At 37.1% G+C, this 14,637-nt stretch overlaps 1 protein-coding gene across 1 annotated transcript; it reads right to left on the bottom strand.

Moving 5' to 3' along the window:
• Positions 1-4,282: 4,282 nt before the first annotated feature.
• LOC125649647 (uncharacterized) lies at positions 4,283-5,968 on the bottom strand. Its single transcript, XM_048877314.2, has one exon. It carries the CDS (start codon positions 5,966-5,968, stop codon positions 4,283-4,285), a length of 1,686 nt encoding a protein of 561 aa, XP_048733271.2.
• Positions 5,969-14,637: the final 8,669 nt, after the last annotated feature.

Raw genomic sequence — 14,637 nt, 5'->3', positions numbered from 1 at the left:
GCCTATTGCATACTTACGACCAGTAACTGGGACTTTTTCAGTTCAGTTAAATCCCGTTAACTGGGACTATAAATACCTCCTATGCGAGTTGTGGTAAATGTGTTTTGGTAATCCGTCCGATGTTAGTTCGACATTCGCATTTGCTCAATTCAACATTTGTAAATTGTTCTACCATTATGACGACAGAGGGCTCGCGCTATCTTTTGGGAAACAGACTATAGAATCACATAGGAGGACCAGTTAACACTCGGGACTACTTGGGTGTCTAGCACACTCAACATTAACCGGTTGGCGCTAAAAGTCGTTGAAAATGTGCTGCTGAAGTAGTTTGTTCAGAGGCTTGGTGTAGAACATTGTTGTAAGCATCAATATAGATGACTGGACTGATTTTTTCCATGAGTTTACTTAAAAAAAACCCCAGTGTATGCCATTTAGTAACCATATACCACCAGGGACGTTACATTTATTTGTGCAAGACCAAGAACTCTTGTACATATTTGCTTTGATTGGGATTGATTTTCGTTTTCGCGCCCCTTCCCCACCATTTTTGCATTGCTGTCACTGAAATACGTAATTCACAATATTAAATAGTTAATATGTACATTGGGTAAGAATTCTAAAACAACACGCAAAAACTATTCTGGTTTCATTGGCGTCGGAAAGTGGTGGTGGGGGGGGGGGGGGGGGGGGGGGTGGGCTAAACCAACAAAAAAGTTTCTACGTCGTTTGGGAGGGGGTTGTTATTATGTGTATCTTTGCAAAAAAAAAGTGGAGGGGGGGGGGCTAAGCCCCTCCCTATCCCCCCCCCCCCCCGGGTTCCGACGCCTATGCATGGGTTTTATATTTGTAAACAAAGTGAATCAGTTATCATTTACCAGTTTTCATTAAATGACAGCCAACTTGAATGTAACATATTTAAAATTTTTATGTAATAGACCAGTCGGGCTATTTTTCCATAATTTTTACTAGGCCAGGCCATAAAACCAGTAGCCTGAGCCATGGCCTAGATTTGAATTTTACATTATTTCCACAAGCACTTGTTTCGTATCTGATCACCCCCTTCTTTTTCTCTCCACAAGATATAGCTAACTCAATTTCAGACACCCCAATTTCAAAACTCCTATTTTTGTTTAAAATGTATCATTAATCAACATTACTGGGAGTGGATATGTTGAATTGAAGATATCTTTAATTATATAGTTGCTTTCTCTAAAAGAATTATTGCTCTCTTCAAATGATTTAAAGATATCATTAATTCAATTGGAGAGCAATAATTGAATTAATGCGCACATTAAATCAATTATTGTTTTCATCAAATGAATTAATGCACGCATCAATTCAATTATTGCTCTCATCAATTGATTTAATGCGCGCATTATATCAATTACTGCTCTTTTCAAGTGAATTGTAGCGCGCATGAATTCAATTGTTGATATCATTAATTCATTTGAAGAGATCATTAATTCAATTAATTAAAGCGCGCATCAATTCAGCTGAAGAATTAATACTATCATCAATTCAATTAATGCTCACAATAATTCAGAATTGATGATATCATTAATTATTTGAAGAGATCTATAAATTGTTGCGTGCATCAAATGAATTGATGATATCTTCAAATAATTGAAGATATCTTTAATTATTTGAGTTTTTGTTAATTTGACGCTCCATTTGGAGTTATCCACACGTCTGTGTGACCCGTCTAGTGCTTTAGTGGAGTGTAGTTGTAGTTGCATGTGCTTCTTACCTCTTGCTCTCTGCTTCAGCCACCAGATAGCCCATGAATGAGTGAAAAGGAAGCTGAGTGCGCAAGTCTCCCCTGCTGGTACAAGACTCTAGTCAGACCTCCCCCGTGGTATACCATGGTAACTGGGCTACTTGTGGCCCCAGGCTAGTTGACTAGGGATCTCGAAGTAGGTTAGAATCCCAGAGGTGTAGTGTGCAGGGCCTGCAGACACATCCCGGCGCTCACCAATCTAACCCCCTGCCACTGGGCAGTGGTAATGCTACCCTAGATAGCCTGTCTCAACCTGGGCGACAGTAGTTGATGCAGCGTGCCCAACATACTTGGATGCAATGGTGCATGAGCAGTGGTCGTAGTGATCATCTCTGTATGAGCACATTTAGCCCTAGTTAGTTGGGAACGGTGGAGGTCTTGGACTGCCAGAAGTGTCTCAAGTAGGTAAAGGATGGGCACCCTGCCGTAAAACTGCCCAAACAAACACATGTCCAGTCGAAATATAAGAAGAGACCGGACAGTCAAGCCCCACCCTCAGCAGAGGATTAATTGATGGCCTGATCAACAAATAAACTGGATATGATGATGATGACGATGAGCATGTACCAATTCAACAAATTCCCGTAACTCCTGTAAGATTTGTGGAATCAAAATGGTCGCACAATATGATCAACTACATATGGTGACTAAGAATCCTAGAAAATTTGAACAAAATCCGTTGACCAGTTTTGGAGGAATTGCGTTCACAATGCATTTCCTATACTGTAGCATGTACAAAGTCCCATAACTCCTGTAAAATTTGTTGAATCAAAGTGGCGGCATAATATGATCAACTACATATAATGACTAACAATCCTACAAAATTTGAACACAATCCTTTGAGCGGTTTCGGAGGAGTTGCATCCACAGGGTCAAGTGAGACAGACACCAGTATTTCTATGCCCCCTTCCACGTTGCGGCAGGGGAATATAACATATTGAATAGATGATATCACTCGGTGATAATCTATTATGATAATAGTACCACCTATAAGTATTTGACTATTCAGAATCAATTATATGAATTATAATGATATGCAAGTGTAATCAATTACTTCACAATTCAAATTGGTGTTATTACTTATTCATTGTGGTGTTCGTAATAGATGCATATGATATTAATAACACATCAAATCACCCAATGAAATCAGATGTAATAACAAGATATCATTATAATCTACCTATTATAAAGTCTCCCAAACAAAGTACTGGCTGTATAAAAGTGGCTTTTTCTGAGTACTACTATTTTCCTCCCTTCACAAAATCCATGCCAATTTTAACTTCATTTAAAAGTCTTAGAGTTTTGTTTTTTTAAAAATCGCCCTTTACTCCTTCAGTAAAACTGGTGTCACTTGACCTTGATCATACTTTGTGGGTCCCAACATCCTCATATCATTTTTGATGATCCCATGTCTCTATCAGTCCTGGTTCTAAAGGTATTCAAGTTTGTATATTAAAGGTCAGAGGTCACTGGACCTTGATATCAATTTGTAGATTTCATTATCCTTTCATCATATCTGAAGACCTCCTGACTCTATCGGACCTGATTTGTAAGTAATATTAGTTCTATGTTATAAGGTCAAGTCACTGGAGTCACTAAACCTTGATACTAGTTTGTAGGTCCTGACATCTTCTTGCCATTTCTGAAGATTCCATGTCGCTATTAGTCCTGGTTTTAAAGTTATACCAGTTTTTATGTTCATGGTTAGAGGTCAAGGTTACTTGAACTCAATACTAATTTGTAGGCCCTGTCATTCTCTATTCATTTCTGAAGATCGCCCCAAGACTATCATATTTGTCAAGTTATATCTGTTGAAATTTGGAATATTTTTGTTCCCCAGAGTTCTATGTTAAACCTCACTCCCAATTGATCCCCCTAAAATGTACCCTAACTCCCTTCAATCTGAAAACAAAAACATTTCTGCACATCTAGATACATTGGCCTATCATATCCTTGAATGTCTATTACTTTCATCAACTGGTTATGGAGAATGGTGTCGGAAAGTTTTAGGCGTGAGAAAGAAGCGGAAGAAGAAGCAGAAGAATAATAAGAACTGAGCAAAAACAATAAGTCTCCAAACTTCTTGTGGGAGACTTAAATACCAAAAATCACCTTATAATCATCTGTGCAGGCATTTATTCTATCCATAATGGTTTAACTGTAATGGTCTGTTTTACTGTGAAAATAACAAAACACCAGTTTAGATTATCAGTTTATAGCAAAGAAGTTGAAGGTCACAATTTGAAAGAAAACTATTTCACGTAGTATTTTCTGCCTCATGAAAGGTACACAAGGTTTAATAAGCATATGATAATATTAACTTTGATTTTGAATAGTGTAACATTTGGATTAACAATGGCATCTATAAAATTGTCGAATGGAGCAGGAGCCGGATGCATCCACCTTGGGCATATACGTGGTGCACACCTAAGATGTTGATCATAAAAACTGTCCTTCAACTTTTAATTTTAGGTCAATTTTTGTATCCTGCTAAATCAATTACATTTACTGTAGATATTTAAATTTCTTGACACTTCCATTCATCTCTGCAACATACATACTGTCACTTTTGTCCACATATAAACCAACGGGGTTGTTCAGATTGCAATTATCTATATAGCGGAGGAACTGTCCATTCTGGTCTAGAATATGAATAAAGAGGGTATCTCTGTCTAAAGTCAGAATCTGGCTTTGACTGTTTGTTGCTATTCCTCGTGGGATCAATGGTATTCTCTTTCTCAAAGAAAAACGGCCAGTGTATCGAAATCGGAGTTTTCCTGACTGATTGACCACCACTACAGCTCCAGCTCTCAAGTCGGCCACACAGATATCAAGGTTCCTATTTTCACTGATGTATTTATTCAAAGGACCAGATGAATAGAGAGGTTGACCCTGATCATCAAACTGAATTGTTTGTTTCTCTGTGGAGCCAGAGTAACGGACAATTTTGGATTGTGCGACATCATCACTATTTCTAACATCTCTGAGCATGATAACCAGGAGATCACCAGAGGAGGTGACACAGAGATGTTGAGGTATCCAGCCCTGTAGTCTGATCACCTCCTCTGTCTGTCCACTCTTCACTTTATTCACAGTGTTTGTTCCTCGGTCACAGTACACTAAACTCCCATCTGTTGTCACAGTTATACCACTTGGCCTTTCCCCCGATTTTGTTTCGATTGTCTTTATAAGTGAACCTTGAATGTTGAAACATTTCATAACAGCATTGACTTTTGCACTTGTCCAGATGTCCTCTTCACTAAGGCAGACCACGCTGGAGAGTTTCTCATACCCAGTATCTATAGTACTCACAAGTTCTGGTTTCTCCATCAGCTCTTTGGCCAAAGTCTCCGTCTTCTCCAGCGTGTAGCCATTTTCTTCTGTTGTATAGCATAATGGTATCAAAGATCCTAACAACTTGTAAACCTGTTCACTATCTGTTGTGTTGGGATTAACTACTGTGTTGGGACTAAATGTGGGCAGTGTGACTTGGACTTTTGGAGGGAACTTGCTGAATTCTTTGTTTTGGGAGCTGTACTCCATAGTTACTGATATATCATTACTTTTCTCAATTCTTTTAATGGTGAGCAATGTTTGCTCAATCAAAGTCTGTAACTGTTGTATCTCATCCAAGTGTCTGTTCAGAATATCCAGGTGTGCAATCCCCATCTCCTCAAGTTCATTTTTCATTCTGTTGATGACATTATCAATTTCTTTGTGCCATTCTTCTCCATAGGTAGTGACGGCTGTTGTGAGTTTCTTATAGTTTTCCTTCAAGTTTGCTATCTGAGTTTTAATGTCAGTGGCAATTTCGTCATATTTTGGAGAAATAATGTTTTGTATCTCTTCTTCATCCTTTCCAATGTCTGCTTTCCTTGCATTGTGGACTTTAGAAAGATTTGAAAACGTATGTCCCAGATGTTGATCAAATACACACACAGAACACACAGAGAGGTTACATTCTTTGCACTGAAGTTCACAACGTTTCCTATCATGTGTTGTGCACCTCGGGTAAATTAATGTTGATTTTCGATTCTGGATGGGGACCACAATATGCTTGTCATAGTCATCAGAAACATGCTTTCCTATGCAGGTAATACACAGGTTGACATGGCAGAAATCGCAGTACATCTGCACTATGGCTGTCTCACAAAGGTCACATCGGATGACATCTTGGGCACAGGGATCCATCGTCAATCCAAGTATTCTGCAACAGACAAAACACATTTCAACTTACCAAATTCACATCTTTTAAATCAGCCTATCTCAAACATAATTTTGATGCTCAATAATACTCATGTGTGTATATATGGAGTGCCAATTTAACATAAATTCAAATAATTGAAGATATCTTCAATTATTTGAAAATATCATCAATTCATTTGATGCGCGCAACAATTTAATTAAAGATCTCTTCAAATAATTAATGATATCTTCAATTCTGAATGATTGCGCACATTAATTGAATTGATGATAGCATTAATTCTTCAGCTGAATTGATGCGCGCTTTAATTGAATTAATGATCTCTTCAAATGAATTAATGATATCAACAATTGAATTGATGCGCACTACAATTCAATTGAAAAGAGCAATAATTGATATAATGCATGCATTAAATCAATTGATGAGAGCAATAATTTGAATTGATGCGCGCATTAATTCATTTGATGAGAGCAATAATTGATTTAATGCGTGCATTAATTCAATTATTGCTTTCTTCAATTGAATTAATGATATCTTTGATTCTTTTTAAGAGAGCAATAATTCTTTTAGAGAGAACAACTGCATAATTAAAGATATCTTCAATTCAACATATCCACAATTGAATTAATGATCTCTTTAATTGAATTGTTGCTCTCTTTAAAAGAATTGATGCACGCATTAATTTCTTATACAAAAGCATTGTACATAATTAAAGATATCTTCAATTCAATTAAAGAGATCATCAAATTATTTATACCGAGCTCTAAATTAATTATTACGAAGAATATTTTTACAAAATTGATGCTCTCATCAATTGAATTGAAGAGAGCAATAATTGTGCGCATTAAATAAATTTTTGCTTTCATTAATTGAATTGATGCATGCATCAATTCAATTAAAGAGAGCAATAATTGAATTGATGATATCTTCAAATAATTGAAGATATATAAAGATGATTAATATTATTATTAATATAAATTCAATCTGATTAAAATCAGCTCTTTGATATAAATTTCAACTTTTCTGGTCTAGTGGTTATTTAGAAGATTTTTAAATGACCCCACCCTAATTTTGCTTTTCCTTGATTATCTCCCCTTTGGAGGGGGCATGGCCCTTCATTTGAGCAAATTTGAATCCGGGTTTTTTCCCTTTCATTGAAGAATAATTTGTGCCAAGTTTGAAATTAGCCTAGTGGTTCGTAGAAGATTTTAAAAAGATGCCTTATTCTTTAAACTAATTCAAGATCATATCCAATTCAGAAAAGGTAAATGACACTTCATTTGAACCAACTTAAATACTCTTTACTCAAGCATGCTTTGTGGCAAATTTAGCTGAAATCAGTCCTGTGGTTCTAGACAAGAAGTTGAAAATGTTATTGTTAAAAGCTAATGGGCGGGCAGACAGACGAACGCTGGACATAGTGATCAGAATAGCTCACATTACCTAAAACAAGAGGCCCATAGGCCACATTGCTCACCTGAATCACCTTGTCCCTGCCATTATTCAGCTGTTGTGATTTTTAATAGATTTTTTAAAAATCAATTTTCATTCCCATGAAAAATTTTGATCCCATACTGTGACCCCAACCCAGCCCCAAAGGATCAGAACATAAATAAAAAAAGAAATTGAATTCACATAACAAAGAAATACCTCAACACCAATATGAGTTACATGATCTTGCTGTTCGGGATAAGACCAATGTCACAAGGTCGTAGATCATGGTATGATATGGAAGACCCTGCCATAAGAAATCTACATACAAAATATGAAAGCTCTATCTTAAATAGTTGAGACGATATTAAAAGTAGGTCCAATTTCCAGGTCAAGGTCACAAGGTCAAACAATAACCTAAATCATGGTCTTGCCATACACAAATATAAAAAATTATCCTCAAATAGTTCAGGAAATATTGATTAGGTCAGATTTTTATTAAAAGTAGGTCAAATTTCCAGGTCAAGGTCACAAGGTCAAACACTGAAGTAAATCATGGTCTTGTCATAAAAATCTATACACAAATATAACAAGAGGTCCATGGGCCACATCGCTCACCTTTGCTCATATCTAAAGATTTTTTCAATATATTCCCATGTAAAACTTTGATCCCTATTGTGGCCCCAACCTACTCCCGGGGGAGTCTGCACTATATCAGGAAGCTTTCATGTAAATGTAAACTTTTCTGGCCCAGTGATTTTTCAGAATTTTTTTTTAATGATTTTCCCTATATATTTGTATGTAAAATTTTAATCCCCTATTGTGGCCCCAACATACCCCCAGGTGGTCATGGTTTTTACAAACTTGAATCTGCACTATGTCAAGAAGCTTTCGTGCAAATGTAAACTTCTTTGGCCCAATGGTTCTTAAGGAGAAAATTTTAATTTTTTTCCCCTATTTATTAGTTATGTAAAACTTTGATCCCCTATTGTGGCCCCATCCTAGCCCTAGGAGTCACGAATTTAACAAACTTGAATCTGCACTATGTCAGGAAGCTTTCATGTAAATCTCAGCTTTTCTGGCTCAGTGGTTCTTTAGAAGATTTTCCCTATATGTTTGTATGTAAATCTTTGATCCCCTATTGTCCCCTCATCTTACCCCAGCCCAGGGGGCCATGGTTTTAACAAACTTGAATCTGCACTATGTCAGGAAGCTTTCAAGTAAATTTCCACTTTCCTGGCCCAATAGTTTTTGAGAAAAAGATTTTAAAAGATTTTCTTTATATATTTGTATGTAAAATTTTGATCCCATATGGGGGGGGGGGGGGGGGGGGGGGGGGGACATGATTTGAACAAACTTGAATCTGCATTATGTCAGGAAGCTTTCATGTAAATTTCAGCTCTTTTGGCACAGTGGTTCTTGAGAAGAAGATTTATAAATGACCCCACCCTACCGTAGATCTGGATATTTTTGCGTCGATTTATTTTCGCAAATTTGAGTAAAAAGCCTATATATTTAATTTTGTGTTTCTTAATTTTGCGAATTTATGTAAAAACATATGAAACATTATTTTTTAGAAAAATATTTTTGCGAATCCAACTGACTCGCAGAAACGCTAAAAATTAATCGACAGCAAAAATAACCAGATTTACGGTATTTTTGCGATTATCTCCCCTTTGAAGAGGGCATGGCCCTTTATTTGAACTTGAAAGCCCTTCACCCAAAGATGCTTTTGGCAAAGTTGGCCCAGTGGTTTTGGAGAAGAAGTGGAAAATGTAAAAAGTTTACAGACGGACAGACGACGGACAACAGGCAATCAGAAAAGCTCACTTGAGCTCAGGTAAGTTAAAAAGTTGAAAAACAAAAGTCCTGTAACTCTTGTAAAATTTGTAGAATCAAAATGACGGTGTAATATGATCAACTACATATGGTGACAAAAGAATCCTAGAAAATTTGAACAAAATCCGTATAGCGCTATCTGAGGAGCATCCCCTGTCGACCGTTCACACACTTGTACAAATTCAACAATGTCCCATAACTCCTGTATAATTTGTCAAATTAAAATGGTAGTGCAATATGATCAACTAGATATGGTGACTAGAACAATCCTAAACAAGAGGTACTGTGAGCAATGCTCACTAAGAATACCCCCTGCTTACCCCTATCTCCCAAAGGGCGTTGTTAGTAGGTATAAATTACCTCTTTCCTGAGTGTAAAAATATGGTATGCCTTTGTAGAAGAAAATGGAAGATCTAGTCCAAACACAAATCCATGGTATAAACCTATAATTTTGACCTTGAGACCAAAGGTCAAGATCATAAAGAGGTCATGAATGTACATGACACATAGTCTCATGGTGATACACCCATGTCTTATGGTATGACTATGTCAAAACCCTATAACCAATTTTGACCTTGAGGTCAAAGTTCAAGGTCATATAGAGGTCATGAAGGTACCCAACACATCGACTCATGGTGATACACTCATGTGTCTAATATGGTATGCCTATGTCAAAGAACAAAGAAAAGTCATGGCCCGGACACGAATCCATTGTAAAAACCATTAATTTTGACCTAGAGATCAAGGTCATATGGAGGTCATGAAGGTACTCGACATATCGTCTGATGGTGATCCACCTGTGTACCAAATATGGTATGCCTATATCAAAGAACAAAGAAGTTATGGCCCGGACACGAATCTGTACAGACAGACAGATAGACGGACAGGCAGACAGACAGGGTAATTCATATATAATATATATATATATATATATATATATATATATATAAAAATTCGAACAAAATCCATTAACTGATTAAGCAGTTTCTTAGGAGTTATGTCCACAAAGTGCTCCTATAAATGCAACAAAGTCCAATAACTCCTGTAAAATTTGTCAAAACAAATTGATGGCACAATATGATCAACTATATATTGTGATTGACTAACAATCTTACAAAATTTAAACAAAATCCGTTGTGCGGTTTTAAAGGAGCTGCATGCATGCAGTGTTCATAGCATGGACAAATTCAACAAAATCCCATATGATAACTCCTGTAAAATTTCACAAGAGTCGGCAATTTTATCAATAAAGTAGAAATATATGAGAAATGGGCATAAATACTACCAAGGAGCTTCGCGAGCTTAGCGAAGTGAAAATTTTCCTGTGAAATTTATCGAATCAAAATGACGGCTCAATATGATCAACTACATATGGTGACTAACAATCCTAAAAAATTTGAACAAAATCCGTTGAGCGGTTTCTGAGGAGTTGTGTCCACAAATTGTTCCTATAGTGTAGCATGTACATATTCAACAAAGTCCCATAACTCCTGTAAAATTTGTCGAATCAAAATGGCGGTGCAATATGATCAACTACATAATCGGTGACTAACAGCCCTAGGCCTACAATATTTTAACAAAATCCGTTGAAGGGTTTCAGAGGAATTGCGTCCACAAAATTAGTCAAGTGGGACACACGGACACCGGTATTTCTATGTCCCCTTCCGTGCTAATTCCGCGTTGCGCTTGGGGACAAAACTGAAAATAACAAGAGGCCAATGGGCCGTATCGCTCACCCGAGTCACATTGGCCCATATCTGAAGACTTTCCATATATATTTGCATGTAAAACCTTAGTCCCTATTGTGGCCCCAACCTACCCTTGGAGGCCATGATTATTTTACAAACTTGAATCTGTCAGAAAGCTTTTATGTATAAAAATCAACTTCTTTGGCCCAGTGGTTCTTGAAAATAAGATTTTTAAAGATTTTCCCTGTATATTTCTATGTAAAACTCCCGGGGGAGTTTTACATAGAACCCCCGGGGGGCATGATTTGAATAAACTTGAATCTGCACTATGTCCGGAAACTTTCAGGTAAATCTCAGCTCTTCTGGCTCATTGGTTCTTGAGAAGATTCTTAAAGATTTTCCCTATGTAATTCTGTGTAAAACGTTGATCCCCTGTTGTGGTCCCAACCTACCTCTGGGGGGCCATGATTTGAACAAACTTGAATCTGCACTATGCTAGGAAGAATTCATGTAAATGCCAGCTCTTCTGGCACAGTGGTTCTTAAGAAAAGTTTTAAATGACGCTACCCTAATTATGCATTTTTATGATTATCTCCCCTTTGAAGGGGGCATGGTCCTTCATTCGAAGAAACTTGAAAGCCCTTCACCCAAGGATGCTTTGTGCCAAGTTTTGTTGAAATTGACCCAGTGGTTCTGGAGAAGAAGATGAAAATGTAGAAAGTTTACAATGATGCCGACAACGGACAAATTTTGATCAGAAAAGCTCACTTGAGCCGAAGGCTCAGGTGAGCTAAAAATGAATGAATATCAAATAGAGAAAAAATAGACACACGAGAGGCGGTTCCTTTGATGATATTTAATCTCATTTCATGAATACAATACAAACTGCACACTTTGAATCATCTTTTTTTTAAATTTTATTTCATAATTGCCTTTTTTAGCTCACCTGAACCGAAGGTTCAAGTGAGCTTTTCTGATCGCTTTTTGTCCGTCGTCTGTCTGTCCGTCTGTCTGTTAAACTTTTCACATTTTCGACTTCTTCTCCAGAACCACTGGGCCAATTTCAACCAAACATGGCCAAAAGCATCCTTGGGTGAAGGGCTTTCAAGTTTGTTCAAATGAAGGGCCATGTCCCTTTCAAAGGGGAGATAATCACAAAAATGCAAAAATAGGGTGGGGTCATTTAAAAATCTTCTTCTCAAGAACCACTAAGCCAGAAAAGCTGAGATTTACATGAAAGCTTCCTGACATAATGCAGATTCAAGATTGTTCAAATCATGGGCCCCAGGGGTTGGATGGGGCCACAATAGGGGATCAAAGTTTCACATACAAATATATAGGAAAAATCTTTAAAAATCTTCTTCTCAAGAACCACTGAGCCAGAAAAGCTGATTTTTACATGAAAGCTTCCTGACATATTGCAGATTCAAGTTTGTTCAAATCATGGCCCGTGGTGGTAGGATGGGGCCACAAGGGGGATCAAAGTTTTACATACAAATATATAGGGAAAAACTTTAAAAATCTTCTTCTCAAGAACCACAAAGCCAGAAAAGCTGAGATTTACATGAAAGCTTCCTGATATAATGCAGATTCAAGTTTGTTCAAATCATGGGCTCCAGGGATTGGATGGGGCCACAATAGGGGATCAAAGTTTTACATACAAATATATAGGAAAAATCTTCTCAAGAACTACTGAGCCAGAAAAGCTGATTTTTACATGAAAACTTTCTGACATAGTGCAGATTCAAGTTTGGTCAAATCATGGCCCCGGGGGGTAGGATGGGGCCACAAGTGGGGGGGGGGGGGGGGGGGGGTCAAAGTTTTACATACAAATATAGGAAAAAGCTTTAAAAATCTTCTTCTCAAGAACCATTGGGCCAAAGAAGTTGACATTTACATGAAAGCTTTCTGACATAGTGTAGATTCAAGTTTGCAAAGGGTAGTTTGGGCCATAATAGAGACTAAGGTTTTACATGCAAATATATATGGAAAGTCTTCAGATATGGGCCAAGGTGACTCAGGTGAGCGATGTGGTCCATGGGTCTCTTGTATTTATTTTGTTTTCAGTAATTTATTACATATGCAGAGGAATAGATACATTCCAGGGGTGGATTCAGGAATTGTGGTTAGGGGGGGGGGGGTCACTTTATGAGGCTGCGGGCTGCCTTGAAGCCCTGCATGGTGAGGACCCAGGGCAAAGCCCTGATGGGCTCCCGGAAGCTCCTGAATTTTACAGATTTTATAGGGCTTGATTATGTCTCCTATAGAAGTCATTTGTGCTATTTTCTACCAATTTTAATATGGTGAAATTAGTAAAATGACGCTAATTTTAAGGGGTTTTGGAAAAAATTAAGTTCTCCCAATAAAGTAATTTAAGAAATCAAAAGATTTTGTCATTTATTTCACCAGGAGTGGAAGAAATTATTGCTTCTTTTATCGTTTAGTGCATTTTTCTAAACAAGATACCACGATTTACCTTTAAAAATTAGACAATTTTTAGCCTGTGTCCCCCCCCCCCTAAAATCCACTACTGCATTCACAGAAATACAATGCATGTGATGAGTTATAAACTGAAAAAGTTGAATTTCATTACGATTTAGGCCTACTAAAAGTAAGACATTTCACCCCTCTTGGCCTGGGTCTCAGTGCGGTGATACATGCGCTCTTTAGTCATTGTTCATCATGGAGGCGAATTTGACCACAGGCACCTGAATTTCTGTCAATAAGTCGCTCAATAAAGCCAATGATCGAAAAAATCCTACTCCCTCTATATATAAATACACAAGGGGGTAGGATTTTTCTATATACTGTTATCTGCAACGCGTTGCGTATACGTTTTGGGGTACTAAAATCCCGAGTACATTACGATACCAAAATATACATCGGGTTGACAGACGTATCCTCTATATAAAAGATTAAACTGATAAGAAAAATTTTCTATGAATATCAAGGAAATTGCATGAAATATAAAGAGATTTATGAACAATATCGTATGCTTCATGCGGCTTATTCCGTTATACCATTTCTCTTTGATTTCATTTGTTTCTCTTTCATATTATACATGTCTATATCAACATTTTAACAAAACATGTGCCCTAATTATTATTAATATTATTTACGAAATTAAAATATCACCATCATGCTATTATAGCATCTAATATCAAGACGTTGCAGGCAACGCTCTATGGCAAGCCCTTTTACTATTTATTCGAAAATAAGATATCTCTTTAAATAAGAGAGATATCTCTATTGGTTAAAGAGATATCTCTGTAAGTTAGAGAGATATCTTTTTACGCTAGGGAGATATCTCGTTAACCAAAAGAGATATCTCTTTTGTTTAAAGAGATATCTCTTTGTTCAAAGAGATATCTCTTTAAACAAATGAGGTATCTCTTTGTGCTTGGGAGATATCTCTCAAAGCTAGAGAGATATCTCTCTATCGATGTAAAAAGAGATATCTCTTTAAGTTAGAGAGATATCTCTTTAAACTTTCAAAAAGAGATATCTCTTCAACCTAAAGAGATATCTCTTTAGATCCCCCCCCCCCCCGGTGATCATAACGACTTCTCCCTGATGCATTGTCATTGAAATGATGTAACCCTATTTTTTAATCAAGCAAAATACTTCTAGTGTACAAATGGCGGGAAAGGTTGAAGAAGCTGTTGGGGGTAACATTGTCAAGTTGCCGAGAGGCGAAA

Source organism: Ostrea edulis, chromosome 5 (genome assembly GCF_947568905.1).
Source record: "Ostrea edulis chromosome 5, xbOstEdul1.1, whole genome shotgun sequence".
NCBI lineage: Eukaryota > Metazoa > Mollusca > Bivalvia > Ostreida > Ostreidae > Ostrea > Ostrea edulis.
Note: the sequence above shows the minus strand (reverse complement) of the source record. Positions and strands in the feature narration are given on the sequence as shown.